The sequence below is a fragment of the Vanellus vanellus genome (assembly GCF_965231255.1).
Source record: "Vanellus vanellus genome assembly, chromosome: 15".
Classification (NCBI taxonomy): Eukaryota; Metazoa; Chordata; class Aves; order Charadriiformes; family Charadriidae; genus Vanellus; species Vanellus vanellus.
The window spans coordinates 9,820,874-9,847,188 of NC_138920.1; the positions used below are offsets into that span (position 1 = coordinate 9,820,874).

At 40.7% G+C, this 26,315-nt stretch overlaps 1 protein-coding gene across 3 annotated transcripts in view; it reads right to left on the minus strand.

Annotated features, from left to right (window-relative positions):
* Nucleotides 1–2,568: 2,568 nt before the first annotated feature.
* The window catches only part of RIPOR3 (RIPOR family member 3), a 53,265-nt gene continuing 29,518 nt past the window's right edge, over nucleotides 2,569–26,315 (minus strand). For all 3 annotated transcript variants that reach the window (XM_082491101.1, XM_082491099.1, XM_082491100.1), the window contains exons 6-22: nucleotides 26,225–26,278; nucleotides 25,333–25,482; nucleotides 24,775–24,838; nucleotides 24,342–24,385; nucleotides 23,535–23,660; nucleotides 20,566–20,711; nucleotides 13,450–13,579; nucleotides 11,873–12,457; nucleotides 10,549–10,688; nucleotides 9,570–9,702; nucleotides 8,720–8,828; nucleotides 7,344–7,505; nucleotides 7,023–7,181; nucleotides 5,689–5,891; nucleotides 5,335–5,418; nucleotides 4,708–4,798; nucleotides 2,569–3,623 (exon numbers count right to left, since the gene is read on the minus strand). In XM_082491101.1, coding sequence (XP_082347227.1) covers nucleotides 3,523–3,623; nucleotides 4,708–4,798; nucleotides 5,335–5,418; nucleotides 5,689–5,891; nucleotides 7,023–7,181; nucleotides 7,344–7,505; nucleotides 8,720–8,828; nucleotides 9,570–9,702; nucleotides 10,549–10,688; nucleotides 11,873–12,457; nucleotides 13,450–13,579; nucleotides 20,566–20,711; nucleotides 23,535–23,660; nucleotides 24,342–24,385; nucleotides 24,775–24,838; nucleotides 25,333–25,482; nucleotides 26,225–26,278 — 2,481 coding nt within the window. In that variant the 3' untranslated portion in view covers nucleotides 2,569–3,522. The remainder of the gene's footprint in view (nucleotides 3,624–4,707; nucleotides 4,799–5,334; nucleotides 5,419–5,688; nucleotides 5,892–7,022; nucleotides 7,182–7,343; nucleotides 7,506–8,719; nucleotides 8,829–9,569; nucleotides 9,703–10,548; nucleotides 10,689–11,872; nucleotides 12,458–13,449; nucleotides 13,580–20,565; nucleotides 20,712–23,534; nucleotides 23,661–24,341; nucleotides 24,386–24,774; nucleotides 24,839–25,332; nucleotides 25,483–26,224; nucleotides 26,279–26,315) is intronic.

Sequence of the window (26,315 nt, forward strand, 5' to 3'; positions counted from 1 at the left end):
AAGGGCTTTTCAAAAGTACAATAATAAATCCTCAGGTAGTACTGGGAATCAATACTTTACCTGTGAGACTGTTGGTCAGACCAGTACTTGAAAGGAGGAATGTTGTAATCAGTCAATATTTAGTTATATTATTGGAAACATGAAAAGTAAGTATAGAAAAATGGTAATATATAATGGCTCATCTGTGTATTTAAGATACAGTATGTGATTGCTTTGTCCCCACTATTCTCTCCGTCATCTGGTAGAATATTGTTCTAAGGCACCATTCGTACCCCATTTGTATTGAAATGCATGTAAAGTCTTCTAGTGTCCTGATTAAATACCATGTGCTTGAAAGGTGAAAGAACTTATATTTCTGCTTACTGATGTGCCCAAATTATATTTGCATGAACTGATCATTAAGTGGCTGTGGTTCAAAGGGTGTTGCTGAAAGTATCTTCGTTCAGCGATAGACTGATTTGGTGTTTATCAGATAACATGTACTCGCCTAATACTTGGCATGACTTCCTATTGAATTTCTGCGTGCTCAGTGTAACCCGGTTGTTTAGCATGGTTCATTTCAGCTGAGTAAGTATAGTACAGACATTCCAGAGAGTTTAGTAAGCCCTATTCACACCTCGCCTCTGGTCACTTGAGGCAAGCAGTGGCTCCGTGACTTTAGGGTATGACTCGCTGCGCTGCCTTCAAAGCTGTGCTGGAGGAGGGAGAGGAAAGCCTCTTTTGCAAAGTCTCGGTCACATGCTTTGAGCTGCAGAAATACAGGCTCCTGAAGCGGCGGCCCATTTAAAACCAAACAGAAAAGCCCTCTGTACTGTTCCCAAGAGGGAATATTTTAAATCTTAGGCTTGAGAGGAAAGCAAAGCATCCTTCCTTTGAATCCTGAGTACCTCACTTGCAAATTATTTGAAAAAGAAACTTTCTGCAGCTGATAAAGTGTTGAACATCCCCCTTTCTGCCCATGTATTTTGCCACTTCTTTCCTCTGTTCCAAACCCAGACCCTACACTGCCCTGGGATGGGCAGTGGAGTATCCCACGAGCCCAGTGAGGTGTGTATAAGGCTTACAATACTGAACTGTAACCACTTTTGTTTTGATGTCCTGTATATGTATGTAGTAGTTTGGGTGTGTATATACAGTAGCGTTTCAAAGTGGGTGTATTGGTTAACCTATTCTTGGAAAATGGACAAATATCCATGTTAAACTTGTTAGAAAGTTAGTGAGCTGCTCTGCTATATGCCTTAAGCAAATATTTACTCATCAGGTCTTTCTTTTTTACAGATTGCCATAGAATAAACTTTTTTAAAAAAAAATAAAAAACCAAAAAAGCTAAATGTTTTGGTATAATACATTTTCAGGTATCTTGTCTTTTGTGTAGGCCGCTGCAAAGACCTCACAGGTTATAGTAAAATTGTACAGTTTTTCAATTTCCCATACAAGTTTTCAGTTCTCATTTTAGTTGTAACAATAAAATTCTTTTTTTAAAGAATGTATGCGAGAGTCTTATTGCTTCCTGTCTTCGCAGAGCTACAGCCCCTGGCTGCTTTTTTGAATCACCGGTAAATCCGGGCTAGCATGATATTTGGTGGGGTTTTTTTTGTAGAGGAAAGCTATTTAAATATTACTGTAATTAGTTACTCTTTTACTGAGCTCTGACCTACAAGTGAGTGAAACGAGCATTCTATGTCTGTCCCCAACACATACATCTCCCTCCTCTAGTCTCTCACAGTTAAATTTTAATTATCTGGGCCCAGGAATCAGTGCAATATAAAGAGTGTAGCAACTCACAAGCAAACAACATCTATGCAAGTTGCAGTTGTGCCTTAGCATTAAGCTGCATTTGATAGGGATATTGCAACATACCTGTTTGTGTTCCAGAAGCTGCAGCCATCAACTTTCCACCTTGGTTGGATTAAAGTACTTACCTTTTTTTTTTTTCCTTACATTTTTAAGGAGAGCTACAACTAGATGAGAGGCCCTTGAAGAGAGAATTTGCAGCAGTTCCATAGAGCGGTACTAACACAGCTGTGGTGGGTTTTCATGCACCGCGCTCTCAGGGGTTCCAGCCTGGCTGAGGTGCAGGCAGAAAGTTGCCCGGGCTGCCCAGTCTCTTACAAGTCACCAACTGTCTCCCTTTGCCCCTTCTAGTGAAGGGGAAGAGTGGCCTGGGGAAGTAGGGGATTTACCAAAGTAGAACTTCTTTCCCCTGCTTTTAAATAAATCTGTAAGTTAAAAGCAGAGTTACAGCAAAGATGAGCAGCCCATTAAGTTTTACCGTGCTATGGAACAGCACGGCCTAAACCCCATGGTCCTGCTAGGCAGAGTAAAGACTTTAACTATATGAGCAAGCTGCACATTTCCAAGCTAAATACCGATAGCAGAAGAGGAGCTGAGCCTGTTTCAACAGTACAAGCCTGAACTTTTTACAGTGGGAATACAGAAGCAGGTGTATGACATACTGCATAGCAAGCTAAGGGGTGCTGCAATTACCTCCATTCCCAGAGGGGGTTATTGCCTTATGCCTATCCACAGTGCTACAAACATATCAGTACAAAGGACTTTTGTAAGAACTTGTTTCAAATGTTTTATTAGAATTTTACAAAACAGTATGAAATCCAACAAATAAATACTGAATAGAAAAGTAATATATATAAAAAAAAAATATATACAAACAAGCCAAACCCTGTCAAGTATTTTACCTGAGGCCAGGCTTCTCTTTATGGCTACCCTCCACTACGTTAACTAAATGTTGAGTCAGGAGCCTGACAGTGGGTGTATGATTATGAGACATCTCAATCTATGACTAAATGAATAATTTAAAAAAAAAACCCACAACTTATACAGAGCTGTCCGTATGTCAGTCAGACCTGCACATGACAAATACAAGGCATACTTTACTGTTGTAAACTGCTGAGGATATACACTCAGTGCATATCCTTGTCCATCCTTGCTTGAACCTGTCTTAAGTTGCAATGATTATGAAGAAATTGGCTTCTGAAGTAACAAGCTTTCCTTCTGCAACCAAACTGTACAAAAAAGGAAGCCACCAAGCATTGCTGCTAGATTTTTCTAATGTATATGGCAGCTGATGTAAATAATCTGTCTGCTAGTTTCTAGACAGACTGGTGGAGAGTGATCATTTCTCTCCTCTTTGAGAAGTGCCAAATTAATAAAATACTTTATGGGAAAATAGATCTTATTTGACTTACAGTTTAAGCAGAGGCAGATAATTCCAGTGAGACAGGGATTTTAACTCAAGTGACAACCTTGTTCCTTATTCTAAGAGATTCTAGTTTATATTCATCCAGCACTTGACTGTTCATCATGTGCTGAGAGACAGTGAGAAGAGGTTTTCCAGTCTACTTCATGTAGATGGCAAACTCTCCCCCGTTGGAAATAAACCTGTACTGTCAGTCTGCAGCATGTGTGTAGCAGGGCAGAAGTAAACCAGACACTGATAAACAACAAAACAAAAATCCTCTGTGGCTGTGAGGACAATGTAATTCAGCTCCTCATATTCCACTACTAAAATACTGTGATTTCAATTTCGGCCTCTTGTTGCACAGTTTCTCTTAATTCACAGCAAATCCTGTCCATTTTCTCAAAGGCTTGCCGTCCCTTTTCACCTACGGAGAAAGAGAAAATACGTCCCATGGTGAGGGAGAGAAGGCAGTTAGAAACACCCTGAGAAAAGCAATACTCTGGAAATACTGCTGTCGTGACCTTGTTCAGAACTAACAAGGACTCTCGGTAGTGACAAACACAACTCCAAGGGAATAGTTTTCTAAAAACTGCTAGAAGCCACCATGGGAAAATCAGGCCTCCTGTAAACATTTCCACCTGAATAACTATTAGGAACATCGCAGTTGGAAAACTTGTTTTGTAATACATGTGAGTCAGTGTTTCTGTGAAGTAAGTCTGGAGACCCCCAGAACTAAGCATGAATCAAAGTGTTTTTAGGAAGAATGGAACCGGGAAGTTACTGTCTCCCAGATAAACTGGACATCCTCTCTAGCAGCTCTGCATTTAAGACATTTAGCCTGGACAATTCTCCTGCGCCCTCCGTTTAAGGTAGCAAATTGGGAACACTGATGTTTCATTAGCAGCTCAGCACCACTGTAGATGTACTGAATTCAGGTGATATAAAACCATTTTGTTCATACTCTGCTCCTCCATTATTCAGAGTGCAACCATGCGAAGAAGAATAGGAGCAACAAATTTAGAAGTAACTAGTCAGTTCGTAGGTGGCTACAAGAGATTACTGGGCCCGAAGAGTCTGTTCCGATATGGAAAAGGTCTCTAAATCAGCTCAGCCAATCTCAGAGCCAGCAGAGGCTTTATTGTCATCTGCCTGGTTCAAATGTCCTCTTTACAAAATCTAGAAAATTGCTGATGCCAGTACAACTATTAAGAAGTACTCCAGCATCACTGTCAGCACTTTCAATACTTATCTGCCACCTTTTAAAAAAGTTTAGTGGTTCTTAAAGCACTTCATCCTACAGTAATCTCCTTGGTTTGATTCTACAAATTTAATGGGAGCCTTTGGTTATTTTATGTGGTACAAAGTTTATCTTAATGGTACGAAATAGCTGTTCATGAAACACTTCCATTGTCCACATGTTCAGGCTGAGCTTCAGGCCTGTTCTGGTTCTGGACTATTTCTCATTACTTTTTCAGAATCTATATTTTAAAGTTGTACGAAAGACTTACCAAAGGAGAGCGTCGTTTCCCTGGCTGCATTTCTAACTTCCTCTGTTTCAGACTGGCACAGGTGGGCAACCTGCTCAATGCTCTCAACGCCCTGTTTGACAAGAGAAAGATTTGCAACAGTAGCTTTTCAGCAAGCAATGCTATGAACAGTTTCTGCAAGGTAAACACATACATACTAATTCCCATGCAAACACTACTGTTATTTTCTGAGTATAATCAGCTATTGTTAAAAAAAAGATTAACTGATTTAACTTTAAATTTTTCTAGTTAAAGCTGATTCCGTATACAGCTGACTCCTGCTCATTTTTCTACATTAGATGTCCCCCAGTCAGTGTCTGTTGTCCTTCACCACTGACAATATTGCAGAAGTTAGAAAACATCCTTTCTGCTATTGTACTGTGCTTGGCAGATCAAATAGACACTCCAAGATGCCTGCAGCTCCCTCTGCCTGTTGTCTTTTGAATAACAGCATTAATAGTTTGGCAGCCAAAGAATTCATTAATTCCAAATAGAAGGAAGCTGAAAAAGTAATCCTACCAGCTTAAAATGAAAGAAAGCTGGATACACTTTTGCATCTAGCAATTTTGGCCAGACAGGCACAGCAAAAGGAGAGCTGTAAATACTTACTCTGAGGTTTTTAAGGGCCAAACACGCAGCTTGCTGAAGTCTTGCATCACAGTCAGCTAAAACATCAGTGTAAAAAAAGAGAGCCTAAATGAAAAAAGAGAAGGAAAAAAAAAAAAAAAGAAAGGCTTTATAAGCTTAAGTGTAATCAAGCACTCAAAAGCAGACTGACATAAGCACGGTTTTACCTGTCTGAAATTGAATAAAGGATATAAATTACATCAGTGCTCAAGTGACTTGTCTAAGTTCTAGTTAACAGATTAATGAAGTGCGGAGAGGATAATAATGCTATTCTAGGATAAAAACAGTTCTATGTATTTCAGCATCCCAGAAGCCGGTAAGAATGGCACTGTCTACCTTTTCCCTAAAGTTCTTGTTTGCCGCTGCCCGGGAAAGGCAGGATGTGGCTGCTTTGCTGACGCGGTGGTTGTCGTCCAGCTGTAAAATCCCAAGTAGCCGTAAAGTCTGTGGTAGAGGTTGGAGTTTGTTCAGTCGCTTTCCTTTCAATTTTTTAAGAGTCTTCAGCCGCCCAGGGCATTGTAGCTCCTCAATTAGCATCACTGCAAGTAAAAGGAGTCAACTTCACTAACTAACAAGGACCTTATGAAGAGAAGACAAACTCCTCTCTAGCTCCATCTCTTTGGCCACATGTGGTTATTCCCATGGCTAATGAGCAAGCCAAGTGTGGCAGGAAGCAAATCGGGACGACTGCCCCTTTGACCATCCTGTCTTCTTCTCCTGTCATTGTTTCATTTCCTCCTATGCCCAGACTGTCCAACAAATGGAGCAGAGATTATTATTTCACAATGTTAGTGCCCAGGGTGCAGTGAAGCCTTGGTCCTTTTAGGACCTGTGTGCCCCGAGTACAACCTACAGTGCAAAGGAACTCCTGCACCTTTGGACGTTAGGACAAGCAGAGTAGTTAGTTGTGAAATAAGGAAAACACAATCAAGCAAAATACTTTTAAACCTTTCTGAAAGATCTTGCTGTGATGGTCAAAAAGAAAACCCTTTATATTTAAAAAAAAAATAATTAAAAAAAAAAAAATCAGGCACTGGATTGACAGTTTCAATTTGAAGAATATTCCAGGTCTTTTTCACTGACTAGCAATGCACAAGTTCTTAGTTCCCCACCAGATGAGTCATCTGCATCAAAATAAGACTAAAGACAGAGCCAATATCAGGACTACTTTTAAAATAATGGTTTTCTGAGACAGACTAAGCTTTAAAGTACTTTCACATGTTGGACTAAACTTCAGTGAGACACTGGCTACCTCGTGCTAGAAAATGCACGTTAGTAACCTCTGAAATTTTATTGCTATTATCTGTGTCTGATTACAGCTGCAATAGTCACACAAAGCTACAGACGTTTACTCAGTCGTTGAATCCAGCTGTAGATCGCTGCCAGCTTTAACAGAATATCACAGAACCCACTTTTTAGGGCACTTAAAATAAACCCATCCCTCACACCTCTGTGTTGTTTCTACCTGGTTAGATATGGGAGTCGAGCATGTCTTTCCTGCTCTAATTAAAATTGCATGGTTCTAAGGGGAATTAAAATGGCAACGGACTGGCAATGCAGTAGTTGGGCTGTTTTCTGCTCTGAAAGTCTATCTTGAGTAGTAACCTGGAGAGCAGCAGCCAGCTGCTGGGCTTGTGAGCTCAAGCAAAGCAGCCAAGCACTGCCATTACCTTCTTTAGCGAGTTTTCCCAAGTGTTTCTCCAAGCTGGTAATGTGGTGTTTCTCCAGGTAGCTATAAAATTGGAATAAAGTAACCAGTTCTGTCTGGAGGTACGGAGAGGGGAGCAGTCCGTCACAGGTCACAATCTGCTCTTGCAACCTCTGCAATACTGAGAGTAACAGAAAAGAGCAACTGAGAAAATGAAAGGTTGGCTAGATGTAAGCTGCTTAAAACAAGAAAACGCAAGCTTTAATTTATTTTTAAAATGCACAAGGACAATTGCAATAAAATGAAACCAGAGTGGCCTTGTGTTCAAGGAACAGACTGGTACCTGCTTCTAATTGACCAGGGTATTTTTCCTTCACTTTGAGCGTCAGTGTGTATTTCAGTGCATGACAGAATCTTTCTGCTGAAGCAAACAAGATGCTCCCAGGCTCTGCAAGATCACTCCAGATTTTCAGATAGTGCTTCTTCTTTTTAGTCTTCTGAATTACTGAAAAAAAAAATAATAATATCACATTTTAGAAAGTGAGCTCTAGCAGATTTTGGATTTTACATCAGAAATTAGGCACCAGATGGCATATCCTAGAGATGTGTCAGCATAACTTGTATTTGCATTATATAGATGGCTTTGTTCAAAGCTGGAGATTTGCTGCTGGGATTTTAACATCTGCAAGCATTGCTTTCACCAAGCTTGGGTTGAGCTCCTAAACTGTCATTGTGAGACCTGAATGAGACGCCTAGCAGCTCTCCTGCCTCTCGTTATTCATTTTATCCCAGCATCTGAGTCAAGTTTCAGAAGAACTTTCTGTGGGTTTAACTGTTTCCACTTCTACCAGCAAGAGACGTGCCACTTCCAAGCATTTTAGAGATCCTGTCTTACATACCTTCAACAAGCAGAAAACTCTGAACCTCAGTGCATAGGCTGAGGCAGGCTTTCTTTCAGCAAACACATCAGGATAGCACTTGAAGCAATACCCTGTGGTTTCTTGCTATCATTTAAACCCTGTCCTTTCTCACTCTTACCTATAGAGATGTTGAACTTGCGTTCAGCATTTAAGACTCCTAAACTTTCCTCATGGTGTTGTGCCAAAGGCCCTTCAGAGCCTTGCTCCAGGGAACAGTTTATTCTCACATCCCTCAGGACAAAATCTTTCAGCAAATGCTTCCAACTAAAATTTGCATACTTGCCGCTATATTTACCCAGATGAGAAGAAAAGCCTTCGAAGTCTCCCATCATGCCTTTATCACTTTGTCATATCCAACAGTCAATGGAAGAATTTAGTAGGGGGAAGGCTTGAGATGGGAAAAATTACACACCAAACTTCTTGCAAACATGTAGACAAGTTGAGCTGTTTGCTTACCAAGTGAAAGCATAGATATAAAAGAAGATTTTATTAAGGCTATTCTGCTGTTCTTTAACTGCAAACTCCATCACCTATAACATCTCTGTTTCTAAGACACACCAGTTCAGCTACTATTTCTTTGAGCCAAACTTCTTCAAATCTTTTCCTTCATTTCTTTGGGTTTTTTTCCCTCCAAGGATGAGCCCTGTTTTTTCTAAGAATCTAGATATAAGAGCTGTTTTAATTATGTGAATGTTTGTTAAGGAATTACGAATTGAACCCTGATGTGTCTGGGGAAGCTCAGGCAGAGTTACCTGTACCTCTCATCTCTGGCATGCCTTGGAATAATGCAGTTACTCACTTTCTTCAACAGACATATCCAAGACATCCCCCAGGACTCGCGTCTGCTCTGATACTTCTTCCAAAATACTCTCTTGGACAACCTGGGCTACATTTGGTGACATCAGTTTCTGAAATGCAACATGGTTATCTTAATAGCTGAAACAAAGGCAGTATCAAGCTCAGGATGAACAAGTTGTTTCTTAGAATCAAACTTCTGAAATATGTGAGAAAACACCAGCTGCTCTCAAAAAGGCTTCTTTTCCCATCACAGCACAGACAGGTCTCTTGTGGGTGCAGAACAGGATGAGTAAACATCATTATGTTGGAACAGGCTGTCCGGCATCTGACATTCTTCTCTGCCTCTGTCCGTTGACAACTGTGTAGCAGGTCAATACTAACAGTTACACTGTCCTCTGCTGCCCGTCCTCATCAGAGGTGGTACTTTGAGGACAATAGTGTGCTTGAGCACTGTAACCGAAAATAATTGAGGAATGAAGTCTCAAGGGGAGATACGAGTTCTTTTCTTGCCCTACAAGCTAGCAGTTTCTTTCCAGTAGTATTAGTTTTTTGTTCATTAATAAAAAATGATCACCTGTTATTGAGACGCAATTCAACCCAGATCTGTCCTACTGTATTAGCAGCCTGCTTTGTGCACAAAGGTCTTATCAGCAAAACCCAGAGGCCGAAAAAAAGCAGCAGAGTTTTTTATGTGTTCCCTGCATGCACATGTATACACTGCATTTTTGGACTCAATTCCTATTCTGAGTCTTTCTGCTTTTATAAAAGAAACAGCTATGTATTCACTTTTGTCTGTAATCACAATCAACAATCACAACCAGTGCCGTGGCAACCCATAGGCTATTCCTTACCTGCAGAAGGCCTTTGCACAGCTTCAGATGAGTTATCAAAAGTGTGTCCAAGTTGTCATCACCAGTAGTTACATCTCTTGTTTCTGTTCTCACATCACAGCTGAGGGACTGAAGCGTGTTGTCATTGTATGTGCTGTTGAGATGAGGAAAAAAAAATTAAAACTCTCATCACTAAATATGAAGATGTTTGAAGGCTACTGTTGAGACTGCACAAGATGTAGAAGTACAAAGCAGGTGGCATTTAACAGATAGCAGCATTTTTTATTGCATTTATAACACTACTTAAGAACATGAGGACTTTATTTCTAAAAGTCATTCCAGGACAGTAATAGCAGATCAGCTGATCCCAGAAACTCCCATTTTGGAGAATCATTACTGGTAAAAGATGCTTCCAGATAATGTGAATGGAGTTGCTGGCTCATTTGCAGCAGGTGAACTGCAAAAGTGGCACATATAACAGACTGATCCTTTGGTGTTCTCCCAACTCTATGATACTGGGAGTGCAGTAAGTCTCGCAGGATCAGGCTCGTAGCTCTGGAACGTAAGTTTCAGTGCTACACAACTTGCAAAATGCAAAACTGTATTCAAAGGAAAGAACAGGTAGAAGAGCTCTGTAAGCTACTCGTAGCTTGGTCTCTCACTAGTGCAGTGCTGTTCAGCATCACCCTGATAAGCCCGTTTCCTGCAGTCTGTTTCTATCAGTCCTGCATGTTGGGCCCTCCATCATATCCTGCAGGTATCATCCTGCAGTGTTTTCCATAAGTTCAGTTTAAGTTTCCTGACATTTCAGTGTGGTATGTATTCTGAATTACGAATCACAGTATTCAAAAAAATTGGTCTCTATCCTGGATATTCATACCAATAGCAGCTCTGCACAATCGTTACTTGACCAAGTATAGTGTATCAGTAAGTGTTCCTGGGATCAGCTCTCCTTACCCCTTTCCCTTGTCCCCTGCAACGAAGCGCTGCAGATACATACCTGATACTGGCTGTTCTTATGCTTCCAAATAATGAAAGCTCATCAGCGCTACAGTCAGTGTTTAAAAAGTCAAAACTTTCCAGTACTGTCTCCACCATTAAACTTTCCATAGATGAATGTTTGTGATGAAGTGTCTTTAGCTGTTGACAGAAGGAAAAAATATTGTTATTTGTAGGTATCAAGCCATTTTGCATTACTTCTTTGCTGTTTTTCATATCACTCAATAACAAATTAATTTGCTTTTCTGATTTCATTCTTAACACATCAGGAAAGTTGGCTCTTGGTACAACACTCTGATCCCAAAATAATTATGCTAATTAAGTTCAAAATATACTTCAATATTTTAACCTGTCTGTATTCCTCTTTGGATTTCCATGCCTGTTAAGGTTAATACGAGAGCTGATTTTCTCTGCATCTTCTGCTATTAGCACAACTTTCACTTATTCCCTGTTTCAGACCTAGAAGTAGCAGTCTTAGTCTGTTGCATTCCAGCATAGTATCCAAGAACTTCGGTATCAACAGTGGATTTCATAGGGCCACTAGCTTTCTCCCCCTTGAAAAGGCTGCTTTGGGAGCACTTGGTTTGTTTTTTTGTTGTTGTTTGTGGTTTTGTTTTTTTTTTTAATTTCTATTTTTAAAGTGGTCGCACTGGAATAGGAAGTCAGTGCAGTTTTGCTAACATCATTTATTATTCCAGACCTTAGCTGAAGTCCTACAGTGTCTTATCTCCCAAGTCTGCACACTGGTCTCGCATACTACGATACTACCAAATTTGCAATGCAACCCACTGCTTGCAGAAAGCTCTTCTCCAGGACCTTTATTCTAAATAAAGAAATGTTTTCAGCATCATATGACTTGTCAGACAGATTGAACTGCCTGCAAAAGCTAGGCGATCCTGAAGAAATATTAGGTTTGGTAAACTGATGCAGTCATCTTAAGGTATACTAAATCTGAAAAACAACAAAAAGAATAGAAAGAAACCAAAATGTAGAGGTTCTGACCTACAGTTCAGATTCTGCTTAGCTCAGACTAGTTTCCACTTTGAATGCATGTAGTTTCTTAATTTCTTTTTCCAGATTATTGATCTGCGCGCAGCATTTGAAGGCTGCCTCTGAGAGGTGGTGTGCAACAGTGCTCCTGTGTCGGTAGCTCTCAAGGCTGCCTTTCCTGAGTAGGGCCTGACCTCTGGTGGCCAAACGTACTTTTTGGGAATACGCCATCAAAACATCATGAAGTCAAATCCACCACAGGGTCACCAAACATCTACAGTTTTAGGAGTAACAGTGGAAGCTACACAATCTCCCAAGAGTAAGCACTACCATACCTTTAATTTATCCCTCAGAGATGAAACCTGGTATTCCAATTTCTCCAGTTGGGCTTGCCCCACATCATGTAATTTCAACAAATTTAACACTTCTTGGAGAGTCTTATCAATTGACTTTGTATGCCCATCTAGTTTCAGGTCATTTGTGGCATTCAAGCTTTTCTGGCTAATGTCTTCTTGCTCTGTCAGACAGCGATTTCTGGACTGGTTGAAGGAATCTCTACTACCTTTGTGACGATTCAGAAAACTAGATGGGTTATTTGGAAATCCATCCACACATGGAGTCTTCTTCAGGATATCTAGAGTTGTGCGATTTGGAAGAGGATGCTGTCGCTCTTCTGCACAAGCCTCTTGAATAATCACCAATGGCAACGTCCTATGGTCTAGAGCTGGAGTTGTATTTCTGGATTCTGCCCCTTTCTGATCCTCAGAGCTGAACGAGTCTGCCTCACTTGTCTCTGCAGGATTGTGAGGCTTGCTCCTGCCATGTACATCGAAATCACAGGCAGCCAAGTAACTCAATATGCTGGGAGGCCGAGCTTCATCAGTTACATCCCCTTGGTTCTGCCTTTGCTGCAAAACAGACTGCAGCACACAGATTCGTAAGTGAGCACACAGACAATTGAAAAGCATGAGATACCGCCTAAGATAGAGAACTGTGGTTTCCTGTTCTTGGAAACATACACACCCAAACTGATCAAAACCACAGGGCTCTTCCGCACACAGGAGCCAGGCCACCATAGACTGGACAAAAGAAACTATTGAAACAATGTACTAAGAGCCTACTAGATGAACTAAGTGGAGCAGTAGCAACTGTGCTTTAGACCTTACAGATGAAAGTTAAGACAGCTAAAAAACTCTCTGGAAAAAAAACCTTGCCAAGCAGCTTCCGTGTCACATCAGCTGAGGACAGGATGTGAATGTAGTGGTTAGAGGAAATGTTCGTTTTTAAGAGTCCAACATACCCTGTACAAATAATACACCTTTCTGAAGACGACTGCATATTCTGCTGCCTTGGTGAGGCAATACCAAACCCGGCTTAGACTTGATGTTAGGGGAACATATATTTGATGTTATCAATATTTTAGCTGTATGGCAAAATTAACAGGATTATATAAACAATTGTGGAAACAAGACTCTCTTGAATGAATGAGAAGGACAGGGTTTTCTATTCCCCTGGGCTACGCTTAGCAAAAAGTGGGGTTGAGGAAGAGAAAAGCTTGTTTCACATAGCACCTCTAAGATGCTATTCTGCTCCACTGCTACCGAGCCAGACTGATGCCTAGTTTGATTCCCACCATAGACTACTATTAGAGCAGATGCCCACACCCCTACCACTCTGGCTGCCAAGAGGAATATTTGGCAGGATTGGGTTTTTTATTTTATGAAATCTAAAATGGAACTCAAAAGAATACAGGTTAAAAGAAAAAAAAACTAACAAACCCCCAAAATAAACTGCAATGGCCCTAGAGTGCTACATTTTTACACTTCTGAGTGTGTTCTTCAATAGCCTAATCTAAGCCAAAAATCAAGTCCTAGGTCTGTGTTTTGCACTTTGCTTTCCTCAGCATACTCACCAGGTAGTATTTCTCTCTGAAGCTGGGAGTATTTGGTGGGGTCCAGTTGTATAAAGAGCTCTTCCTGCTACCCACAGAAAACTTGGCAGTGGTTCCAGGGGACAAAAACAGGTTCTCTGTGTCAAAAGGGCTGTAGCAAAAGACACAAAGGCCTAAGCATCACTAAGACCAGAAAGCACAGAAATGTTTAGCGGCAGGAACAGCTGTTAGGAATTGAACTGTGACATTTAGTCAACAACACAGGGAATGAAAGGAAAGAGAGACTGCCTCTCTGACCGACATCTTTGACTGCACCAGCAGAGAAAGAGGTAGGTGTAAAGGTTGTGTATTTTGCACAGAATTCCCAACACTCTTTAGACAGAGACCTATGTCACAGTCTTTTTATAGCAAGCAGCCTATACTGTACTTGCCAGCGCTGGAGTCTGTGTAGACATAAACCACACCGGATAGGAAGGAAATATAATGACAGTTTTCTTTTATTACATGTGTTAATTTCCCTCCTGCAGAGCACACACCACCTGGAAAAGCCATTAAAAAAAACTTCATTATCCTTCAAATACTAACATACAACTCCTTTGGCTGGCAGAAGAAGCTTGTGCAGTGGTGTATGGCAAGTTATGTAGTTCATACAGTCATGGATGAGCCCAGCTATAGCCCCAGAGAATACTGGCTATGGTCTAAAAGAGTTTGACAAGCCCTGCTCTAAAGACTTTGCAATTACCTACTACATAGAATCATAGAATACATCACAGCCATTAAATTACCAACTTCTTTGCAAAACAGTCTAAGTAAACTTGGATGAACTGTCTCCCAAAATGCAAATCAGCTAACCAGGAGAGGGAAAATGTATTTAAAGTTAAATAAAGTACATTTGGTTTTTTTCTATGTGTTACTTTTGTTCCATACTGATATGCCTCGTGGCACCAAAAGAAAGCTTGTTTTTCCACTTAAGCACTGACATTTTGAAAAAAGGTGAATTGTTTATAACAAATCTAATCTCATAGATATGAATATAATGACCAAACAGTAAGATAAAGTCAGCTGCATTTAGCTGTACAATATAGAACCACTAGAAGTCTGAAAAGATCCAAACAATAATGAGGACTAATCAATTACAGGGGAATGAACTTCTGCTCTCTAGCAAAAGTTAAAAAGCTGAGCTCCGATTGTCTAGCTTCTCATGTTGCACAGGGACAATTCTCAACAGCATCCTGCAGCACAACACACCGCTGTCTTCCTCAGCATGGAGGTAATGCTCTGTGAGCTCGCCTGATACAGGTTAATTAGCTAAATTAACCAGTGTTACCCAGCTGGGGTTCATCAAACAGGCCAGTTCCATGCAATCACATTAACAACCATCTGCATTGTCTCACTACACAAAAAATAAGTCAGGTTTCTGACAGTAAGAGCCTTTCAGCCAAAACTTGCTATGTTTTCTGCTGGAAGCAAATTACTCCCATCCATGGCATTTCTTTAAGAAGAGTCACAGGGATCCATTCCTCAGATTTTTCATTTTTAGCTTTTAATATAGCAAGGCAGTAATGCAAAATGACACTTTGGAGGGAGGGGACAGGAATAACAAGCTAAATCTGTTTTACCTCTTTGACAATTACTAAAACACTCCAACAAAACAGTTATTCAGCTGCCCTCCAGACAAGCACACACTCCCTATTACTGCAAGATAACAAGTTGAGAGCGCAAAGCGAAGGATGAAGGAAAGAATGAAGCCTGGTCTAAAGCATCTATTAGCTCTTAATTGTAAGCTCTTTGAGCATGATCCATCATCTTGTTCCACATTCGTCCAGCAAACAAAACATCATACTGGGACAGATCTATGAATCCATCTCTCCCAGCACCTTGACATTGAGAGAAGCCAGTAGAGGATATTCAGCGGAAAAGCATAGGAAATAAGTCAAATATAGTAGGCTTCCCCCAGACACATACTCAAATTTGAGGCAATCCATAACTTAGATCTGTCATGCACCAGACTTTGCACGCAGACTATTGCCTTTAATTGTCACACACTTTTCCTTAGTTTGTCTAGTCACTTCCTGAAATCATTGACACAAACCTCTCTGCGTAGGTCAAAAGTATGTAGAAATTTTATTATTTAACTTCACATTGTGGAACAAGTACTTTAACTTGGGGGAGTCTCTGTGGCTCTACTGAGGGAAATGGTGGCTAATCATTTCCTATCCACATTCTCCACAGCAAACATCTATATGCCTGTACAGTGTTATCTATCAAAACCTTTTCAAGGCTGAAAAATTCTTAAAAAAAAAAAAAAAAAAAAAGAAATGGAAGCAGCTCCACTTTCCTGATCATCTTTTTGTCCCCATTCTATTTCTATACTGCCAAATATGTTGGCCTTTGGTTGTAACTAATTACAATATTGACATTAAATACACAACACTACAATGCCATCATTGTTAATGTAAATGCAGCACATAACTCTTTAGCTTGTCTTAGCACCGTTGCAGGATTGCAGTGTTCAGGCCCAGAAGAGTCATGCTCAGCCTGACCATGAAGGGGTTTACAGTTTCTCAGAGCTCTTGTTTCCTGGATTGAACCTCCCACGACATCCGAAGCTTTACATCCTCACACATTCAGAGGTGCCTCAGCCTTGCCAACACTGAGCGTGGGTTCGCAGTGAGATATTATTTTGTCATAACCACTAAACCTGTGGAGGGATTAAATTCTTGAGATTTCTACCATTTTCCTCACCCTGCTGCATTTTTCTGTTGGGTGTGCAAAGAGGACACTTCCTGGTTTACGTTCTCAAACGAACATAAGTAATCAGGCAAAGCATATAAGAGCTGAACTTAACTCAGTCTTCATCCCCAGAGGATCTGCATTCCTTTCTCTGACTGCCAAGACTGTGCCCTAATCATTCCTCTTCTGCCCAGTTGTTCCACCTATTAAATACCACTGGGCCAGAAGGGCCCTTGGTGGATAGACCTGTCTGAATCCCACTACTAAGCCCGTGAATCCAGACTTGCATTAATAAAAATTAAAAAAAAAAAAAGAAAACACACAAAAAAACCCCACACACAGTTCTGGTCAACTGTATAGGATTTCTTTTTTTCCCTGTTGAACACAGCTGAAAACGCCAATGCAATTTTAACAGTGTGATTATTGCTAGGTTTCTCCTACCCATTAAAGCATAATAAGCACCAGTTTCAAGGTTACTACAGCACATCACAAGACTAAGCTATGAAACATCATTACCGTCAACAGCAGAGATGCATTGATGGACTACCACCTAAAGATACGTGAATATGTGGTTACTCATGCAGGTAAGTTTTCATTTATAAGAGCAAGATTGTCAGCAGATATGTACCCAAAAAGACAGACTTTCCGTTTTTATTCTCCCTTAAGGTTTTTTTTTCCTTCTACTCCCTGAACCCTGTGAGCCAGGCCAGCACACCCTCAAAGAGGGCAGAAATTGCAAGAGTGGTTCTGGCTGGATGGTGCCCTTAGATCCCAGTACGGGGTGCTAACTGAAGTTCTGAAAAGAGAATACAGGCTTTCTCTTTGTCCTTCATGTGAGAGACAGAATTCAGACTGATGTTTAGGTTGGCAAAAAAACCAAATTATTCTGCCAAACTGGCCAACAAAGCTGTTCTGCAATAGGCCCGAGCTCATTCACACTCCTCGTGGCATAATCTATAAAGAAGTTGAAGGAACTTTTGTTAGAGCCCAAAAGACTAGCAGCTTATTTAAAGAAAATATACATTTAGAAGTGGAAGAGTGATCTACATTTGGGTTTCTCACAAAGCAGGTCTAGATTGAAAGCTTGCTTCTCAGGGAAGTTTGGGCAAATCAGCTGGATTTGTTTAGTTATTCTTAAATCAAAGAAAAAAAGCAGCTGTTATTTTGAGTGCTCTATCTTTGAAAATAGAAACACCCCGAGTTGTCACCACACATCTTCTCTTTTCTGTAAACAACTTCAGCAAACAGACTGTCAAAGAGGAGGAGCCTGCCAGTTCTGTGCAGAAGTGCTCTGGAGAATCCACTTGGTAGGATACCAACGCATTTCACAAAACTTAAACACAGCAGAGACACACAGACGGAGTTTTCTCATATGCTGAAAAATTCCAAGTGTGGATTAACTCCCAGAGAAAAATGTATCACCACTAACCCTGTTCCCAGCTCAGCTGTTGCCAGCTCTAAAAGCTGGGTGATGGTTGTCCCAAATGCCATAGAAGTGCTGATCTTGCCAATCAAAAGCTGCACTCTGAGCTGCAAGCTACTGCCAACATAATTTAAATTGGGGTTCTTTGGGGGTTTTTGTTTTGGGGATCTTTTTGGGGGGGGTGTTGGTTTTTTGTTGTGGGTTTTGTTTGTTTTTTTTTCAATTTAGTCACAAAGATCATTTGCTTTGGAGATTTAGGCTATTATCTGAGAAATTATGCAATATTCCAGAATACGAAGGGGTTTTCCTCATGCAGTCCTTTTGGAAGAATAACTTACATGAATAATTATTTAAGTGAGTTTTTGCCAGTGAGGAAAGGCAAGCAAGCAGATCCAGCAAAGGTAAATGAAGCAAATCTATCTGCTAGATGCCATTTGTGTGGCTTAACAAGAAGGGAGTAGAAATGATCTCTTCCAGACTCCACTATGAATGTGCCATTTGCAAAAGCAGATTTTATACCCAGTTCCATAAAGAAAGTACGTCTCCTTCACTGCACAAAGTGTAGCTTAAGACATTAGGCTTGAAGTCATAGGGAAAAAGGATCTCCCTTGTATGAAAAGCATCTCTGCAAGCAGAGGGTTCTGCCTGCAGTCATTTGTGCTCCAAAACTCTGTATAGAGCTTTTGATCATTTTACATCCACATAAAGCCAATGCAATTTTTTGTGGCATGTGTTTGTTCCAGAGTGAGAGATGACAAATAAAGACAACAGACTTTGCAGGGGATGCATAAGAGCCTATATATCCCCCTACGCCCTCTTCTCTCCTTCCTTCCCCAATACTAAGACACACAAATATCAAACAGAGTATTTTAATTGGCCTTCGTTTAAAAGGGCTGTCATTTTAAGAGCTACTTTTTAAAAAATACATAGCGCAACTTGCACCATCTCCACTCCACACAGTTTTCAATAATTCTGCCACGAATGTCTCTGCTTTCAGATTCAAATGGGAATACATATGTAACTTGGCACAAGTAAGAGGAAGCTTCATAGAGCATATAATGCAAGATCACAGCAAGCTTCTGGAATGAGGCTTTGTTACCCAACTAATTAGTGGCTCAGCTTCTCAAATAAGAAACAGAGACCTCAAAAGTCTTAGAGCAGCTGCAGCACCTCGCCAAAACAAAACATATACTGATGCCCATTGTTAGGTCTCAGGAGGAAAAAAAAAAGTGTCATAAACAACAGGTATGGGCAAAACTCTGTTGTGTGTTTATTTCTCATTGACTTAGAGCAATGTGTGTATTTGAAAATAATTTTCAGATGCTGTTGCCAAGAATCATGTTTCAGTCCAACTGCACTTACAAGTCAACAGTAAACTTCAAGAACCACAGCATACACAAAAGACATTCAGAAAATAATATGTTGATCAATAAAGCTTTTCTTTCCCCAACCCCAGAAATGCAACCTGAAAACTGTTTATCAACACTTGAACAGGAATTGCCAGAAGAACTTTATGGCATTTCTCCTGGTGGTGACTTAAAAGACTACAACAAGCTTTAAGTCAAATGATGCTTCCAAAGGTAATTAAAAGTAGAAACAGGGTATTAAGACCTGAAAAATCAAATCTGATTGTAAAATACATTTGGCTATTTTACTCTAAGGGCAGGGAAACTTTTCTCTTACTGAATGATCTGTTTGGCTCTTGGGCACATATTCAACACATACAAAGTGTGTTTTGTTTTTGGTTTTTTTTTTATTTTGGGGTAATTTTTTTTAAGAAAACAAGAAACCAGCACAGCCAGAGAAGAATTGTATAAGGCTGACTCATAGGTGAGTCTGGCCTGCAAGGCATAGCTCCCTGCCCTTCCTACTTTAAACATTGTTTAGTCTCTGCTTTTCTTGGAGAGAGCTTAGATCCACAAGTCATCACAAAGCAGCCTTTCAAGAAGGTCCTTATCATGGAGGTGTGTTCAAATGCCTCTTTGCCATGTTGGGCTGGGAAGAACTGAGGACCGCACTAACCCATATACAAAAGTACAAGCGAAAAGTGCCCGTTGTTTAATTGGGCACTTCACTAAGATGGCTAGATTTAACCTCTAGACAGTAGTAAATAGAAACAGGTTAAAAAGTTTCGATTTGTTGCAGACAAGACTCTCAGTATGGACCGACAGTCCCATAAAGCAGAAATAACAGTACTACCTCAAAAATTTATGGTGTTGTGTCTAGAGTGAGGAAAAAGTTCCAGCGCTGCATCCACAAAAGTGAGAATTTGCTTTTAATAACATCAGTAATCCACTACAAAAAAATCAATTTACAAATTTAAATTATGAAACAATTTAACAAATCACAGGCACAATGAAAATACTCAGCTATTTTAAAAGTGCATCTGTAACCAGACTTGCCTGTAGTGCACAATCAGACCTTATATGGATAACTGTAATCACAGTGCAAATATGAAGGTGCTAAGTCTTTGGGAAAGCTTCCTTTTTAACTCATTGTGGCCTTGTAATAGTGATTTTCCTAATATATCAACTATATATTTTTTCATTGTACCCAGAAGTTGCTATTTTCAGTTTTGTTTCATCACATTTAAGATTATCGTTCATGTTTTATAGATGTACATTCATCGCTTGGAGCTAGACTTGAATGCTCATTCCAAAGAGTAGTAAGCTAAGTAAAAGCCTATAGTCAGTCCACGTGGTGAGCCACGGCCCTGGTAACATCAGCACAAAGAACTGAAGGGCAACAGAAATAGCCTCTGTGCCTTTGCCCCCCCCCTTCCTGATGACTGGTCCCACAGAGTCAGAGATCAGGCACAGTAGCTGGGGTTGCTGTGAGGAAGCATGTGGCTGCTATCTATCCTGCACCTGCTCTGTAAATAAAAAGAGGACTATGATGTTGAATGCTACTGACATACTGAGGAGCTCTTAATTTATTTTAAATGCTTAGCTCCAGCTTTTTTGATTTGAAGCTGTACTTACTTCCAGAGGACCTCCAGCTGTAGCTTGATGGTACCCAGTTCAGTTATATCCACAATGATTGCCTGAGGCTTGGTGGTAAAGAAATTTATGCTGTCACATGTCACAACACCAACTAGAATAGTGGCCAGTCCTCGCAGCTCTGTCACCTGCAAGGACAAACACATCCATTTTCATCTTAACAGACAATCCTAAGTCACGTGCATGGAAAGCAGAACACCCTGGGCTCAGTTCTTCTCTGGGCCCACAACAAAACTAAAAACTGGATACTCAGTTCTGGGCTCCTAAACTGTTGTAAGCCGATATCCCACAAGGACTACGTCACACGTAACTAGCAAAGAAAAAAGGAGTGCTATGATCTGGGGAGAGACTATAGTACTCCTGACAACAGAATTTAGTAGACCGTGATTTTAAGGAAAATTAGCCCGAAATTCAGAAATTCTAGCTCTGGTATACCATACAAGTAGCTGTCATTTATAATAGAGAGTCTACTTTGTCTACATATTAGAACAACACTGTCATAAATGACAGAGAAGTATATTAGCCTACCTACACTAGACTCGCTATTGTGTAAAGGATCTGGAAGCATAACTGTCTGAATCCACTGTGACTTTTCTAACTGTCCTGAGCTCAGCTGCAGACCAAAATCAGAACTTGTAAGTTTCAGTTCTTCCCTCTAGCTCTTCAGGTGGCTCAGAGTTTCTTGTCAATGCAGTTACAGGCCTGTGTTTTTCCCATGCTGGTACTTTGCTTCTTCAGCTACTAAAAAAAACCAAAAAACAAAACAAAACAAACCCACACCCCCAAACCAAAAAAAAAAAACAACCAACCTAATCAAACACTTGCTATAAAAACATACTTCCAGTTGAAGGTCAAATTGTTCTGGAAGTGCACAAAACATCAGACTCAGTACAGAATTTTAGCACAAGTGCTCAAAGTCTACTTCAGGAATTAGTTATATGCCTACATCTCCTTTAAGAGCTAGCAACAGTTATGTTGCTAGGCTCCTCTTGGAACACTCTTTGGCACTTTGCTTTTTTTTTTTTTCCTTTTTAAACTTGCTATGTATTTGTAGCGGGCAAAGATTATGAAGTACAACATGGAAAGAGCAGGAGGGTACAGAGAACATTAGTCAATAGACTTTCATAAGCTGACAAAAAGAGTAAAACTATCACTGTCATATGAAGTAATACAAGTTTTTACAACTATTATGGGAAAACAGAGATCTGAATTAGCCTCTCACCTGATCTTCATTGCGCAGTGGCAGCAAAAGAATGTGTTATAAGCACATTTCCAAAGGCTGTGCTGGCAAGATGCCAGAGAGTCTCCCCCGCGTAACCCAGTTCTTGCTGCCAGATAGGAGAGGAACATTGCAATAGCTGCTTTAACACAGCTGTCAAAACTTGAAACCCTGCACTGGCACAGTTTCCTAGTAGAATAGAATCCAGCACAGCCTTCAATCTCAGCTCCTTTTAGGTTGACAGGAGTCACGCTGCAGAGTCCAGCCCACGAAAGATGCCAGACTACAGTGGAAATGCTGTTTAAGGATTAACTCCACCTGCTAGGTAAGTGACAGAACCAATGCCAGTTGCAGCTGCATAAGGGTCTATGAAAACTACAAGCTTCCCCCAAGGGGTATGCACAATGTGTCATCTGTGTATCACATGTCACTAACACTGGTCCCTTACTGTTAAAGATACAACCTCTTCCGAGGCATTTACTTAGAGTTCTGATACTTTTTTAAAGTACAGACAGTTTTTACCAGTATATAGATGTTATTAGTCCTTCACAGATATAGAATCATAGAATTGTTTAGGTTGGAAAAGACAAGATCACCAAGTCCAACCATTAACCTAACGCTGCCAAGCCCACCACTAAATCACATCCCTCAGCACCACATCTACACGTCTTTTAAATACCTCCAGGGACAGTGACTCAACCGCTTCCCTGGGCAGCTTCTTCCAGTGTGTGATAACCCTTTCTGTGAAGAATTATTTCCTAATATCCAATCTACATGTCCCCTGGTGCAACTTGAGACCGTTTCCTCTCATCCTATCATTTGTTACTTAGGAGAAGAGACCAACACCCCGCTCTCTACAACTACCTGAAAGGAGGTTGTAGCAAGCAAATAGGTCCCCCCTCAGCCTCCTTTTCTCCAGGCTAAACGACCCCAGTTCCCACAGCTGCTCCTCATAAGACTTGTGCTCCAGACCCCAGACCCCTCACCAGCTTTGTTGCCCTTCTCTGGACACACTCGAGCACATCAATGTCTTTCTTGTAGTGAGGGGCTCAAAACTGAACACAGTACTCGAGGTGCAGCCTCACCAGTGCTGAGTACACGGGGACAATCACTTCCCTGGTCCTGCTGGACACACTATTCCCGATACAAGCCAGGATGCTATCAGACGTCTTAGCCACCCGGGCACACTGCCAGCTTATATTCAGCTGGCTGTTGAGCAACAATCTCTTGAGCAAAACACGACAAAAGAATCCGCAGTGCATCCGGATAAAAGGACACTTGAACTACACATTCAAAACATACACACGCGCAGTGATATGCTTTCCATATACATGTTTATCTTTTTCAGTGGAGAACAGAACCCCAGGTACTTAATATTCCACATGAGTGATATAAACATACCTGTCTTTGTCTCCACATCTAAACTTCACCCTAGAAAATCCTAGACATGGATCTGGAGTTTTTGTTGTTTGTTTGTTTTTCAAAAAACCCAACCACATATACCAGACATGGGAAAGCAGGTGCACTAATACAGTTACGAGTGCCAGGAGCAAAGGAAAACCAGAAATAGATGTCTGCTCAGTAGGCAGAACATTGATTAACTGCCATTTTTACATGGCTAGGAAAAGAACACTACTTGAGAATTTTGACAAATGCTTGGTAGCCTCATAGGAAAGCAGTATGGCAGAAGACCTGTTAACACTGATACCAATCCAACCATTATACACCACACCTTGATTTCAAACTTCTCATGAAGATTGGGTATAAAAATCTTCTCCTCCTCATCCCATGTTTGGCTGTCATCGGTCTCAATCTTGCCTTTCAATCTCCATTTTTGGCGCCCCAGTCGCACAAACACCTAGAAACCATGAAGAAAAGAGGAATTTTGGGTCAACATATCCCAGAATGTTCCCTTCAGTCCATAGGCCTCACACTGTTCCACTGCCGCAGAGACAAAGCCATTCCTTTGACGGCTATACATTTAGGAACTTGGATAAAGCTAGAAGATTGGAGGCAGGAATTCAGGTTGCAGGTTTTAACACCTTAACTCAGTGCCAAATGACACATTCCACCCGTTCTAGAACTGCAAAACTACATTGCATAGCAAGCGTAGCGGTACTGAAATACAAGGCACCCTGGAATTCATTTGCCACTGCTAGAAGTAGGAGAGCAACCCAGTAAGATACTAAGATTCATTGAAATCATGCCAGAGGCAATCTTCCAAGAAACAGGCAGCAACTGTGACTTGATTCCAGGGCTACTTTGAAGACAAAGACCTGACAGGTTGGTTTGGGTAGACAATCACTTCCATCTTTTAAACCCTCCCATAACACTTGAATCACATCTTTCCCTCTTCAGTCTCAGAGGGCATAGTAACTAGTGAATGTGCCAAAGCACTGTTCTAATCACAACGGCGCACGGTTTCATCATAGTCTATTTCCTACTCGCCTTCTACACATTGCACCCATGCTCTCCTGTTCCTCTACTGCAAACTCACAGCAGTGAAATAAAGGACAAAATGAATTTCTGTATACTGCACCTCATACTGGTCCCCCGGGCAGAGACGTGCAAAGCCCACCAACCCTGAAAAGAGAAGGAAAAATCCTAATATTTGTAGAATTTCACAATGTTCCCCAAAGCCTCAGCTTGCAATAAATAGACTATCCAGCTATCCCTTGAGCTCAACTCTGTGCAGAAGCTATGCCACCAGCCCAAAACACTCTTAGAAGAACAAACTTTATTTGAACTGAAGAAAGAAAATCAGCTTTTGTATTCAAATATAAAATACTATTGCAGACCTGTTTTACAGTACTGAAGCAAACAGACATCTGCCAAAATTCTGTTCAGGGTCAGATCCAGAATGCCAATGGAAGCAACTGACATTGAATAAGTAGATGCAATGGATCAGATTGCTACATAGGAACCCCAAAAATCAATTGATGAGTCCTGAAGGAAACAAGAAAGGAACATACCTTTCATCTTCAAGTGAAACTCTCCCAAATGGACTTCCAATGCCCCTTCTATAAAGCACATGTCCTAGAAGAAAGACTGAACAGTCACCATGACTGAAAAGCAGCTACCACCCCAATACGTGCTGTTTTCTTTTCTCATCTTTAAAGGACGCTAGCTGGTTTTTTTTGCCGCTCCACAGAAGAGTGGACCTGCTTGAGCAGTTCACTGTCAGTTATCTTCCACATACTATTTTTACAAGACAAGCAAACTTATTCACTATTCAGTTTTCATCCCATTACTTCCAGTGGAAATCAAAATGGACCCCAGTATTAAAGCAGAAATTCAAAGAATTTTTCACTTGTCTTCATCAGTGCACAAATCCAAGTTGAGTAGAGGCAAAAGAAGGGCACAGAATTCAACAGTTTTACACAATCTTCAGTTCACATTATGTACCTGTATTTCATTCACATGTTAAGTCTTAACCTGTACCATTAAACAAAAAAGCCAGCAGCAAGTCCTGGTACATTTTTTGCTAAGGAACAGTCAGGTCTTTGTTACATGTGTGTAGCATTTCCTACCTCTGTGCACTCTTGGAAGTTCTTGTAAAGCTCCACTAGGCTCTCCCTGGAGGCTTTGGTGGAAGGAGACAAGGAAAAGGCATGTTTCATATTAGTGGCCCCATCTCGTAGTCTGCACTGGATACAGTAAGCTTCATAGAGTTCTTCTACCTTTAAGATTTGGAGGGTGGGGGAAAATAAACAAGAATTACCCCGGCATAGTTTTAGTAAGTTTTGAAAAGGGACATCAGCAGTCTTTCCTAGCAAAAAAAAAAAACCAACCAAATCCCATTACCATAGTATTACAGAATGCTTTAACTCCTGCATTTTACAGGCCGATTAGAGTGCAACAGTTTGTAGACATTCCTACAAAAAAGCATGGGATATTGAGATACAATTCACTCTGCTATGATTAGACTATAAGACAAGGAGTAGAGTAACACTTTGTTCAGGGAAAAGTTACTTGAGGAGCAGGAAACCTATTTCCTCAATACAGATTAACACACCTACACTTTTAGCTATGTCAGAGGAGAGATTTGATTCCTTTGGAAGTGGATGGCAAACAGAACGCGTGCACTCTACAGAACTGCCCATTTGGCCCCTTGTAGGAAGCGGGAGAGAACACGCAAGTCTTCCCCACAGCAGTGTTTTCTGAGTAAACTAGCAGAATGTGCAAACTGGTTTCACAGGCAAACTCAGGTTGGGTTGCGCTCAACATTCAGCCTGAATAGAACCATTCAGGAAAATAAACAAATAAAAATCCCCTCCTTGTGTAAAAAGAATGGTTACAGCTTTCAGAAAGTATCCAGTATTATTCCCCTTCAGATGAGTTATAATCAAAGTATTTTCTATTTAGATAGTTTGCTTATATAGCATTGTAAGCCTTACATGTACAAGATATAAAACCCCTTACCTTGCTTATGTGAAATTCCAGCTTTCTGATGTATCTCTCCACAGAGCGGATTTGCTTTTGAAGAGGGGAGAGACAGAGGAGGACTTGAGAA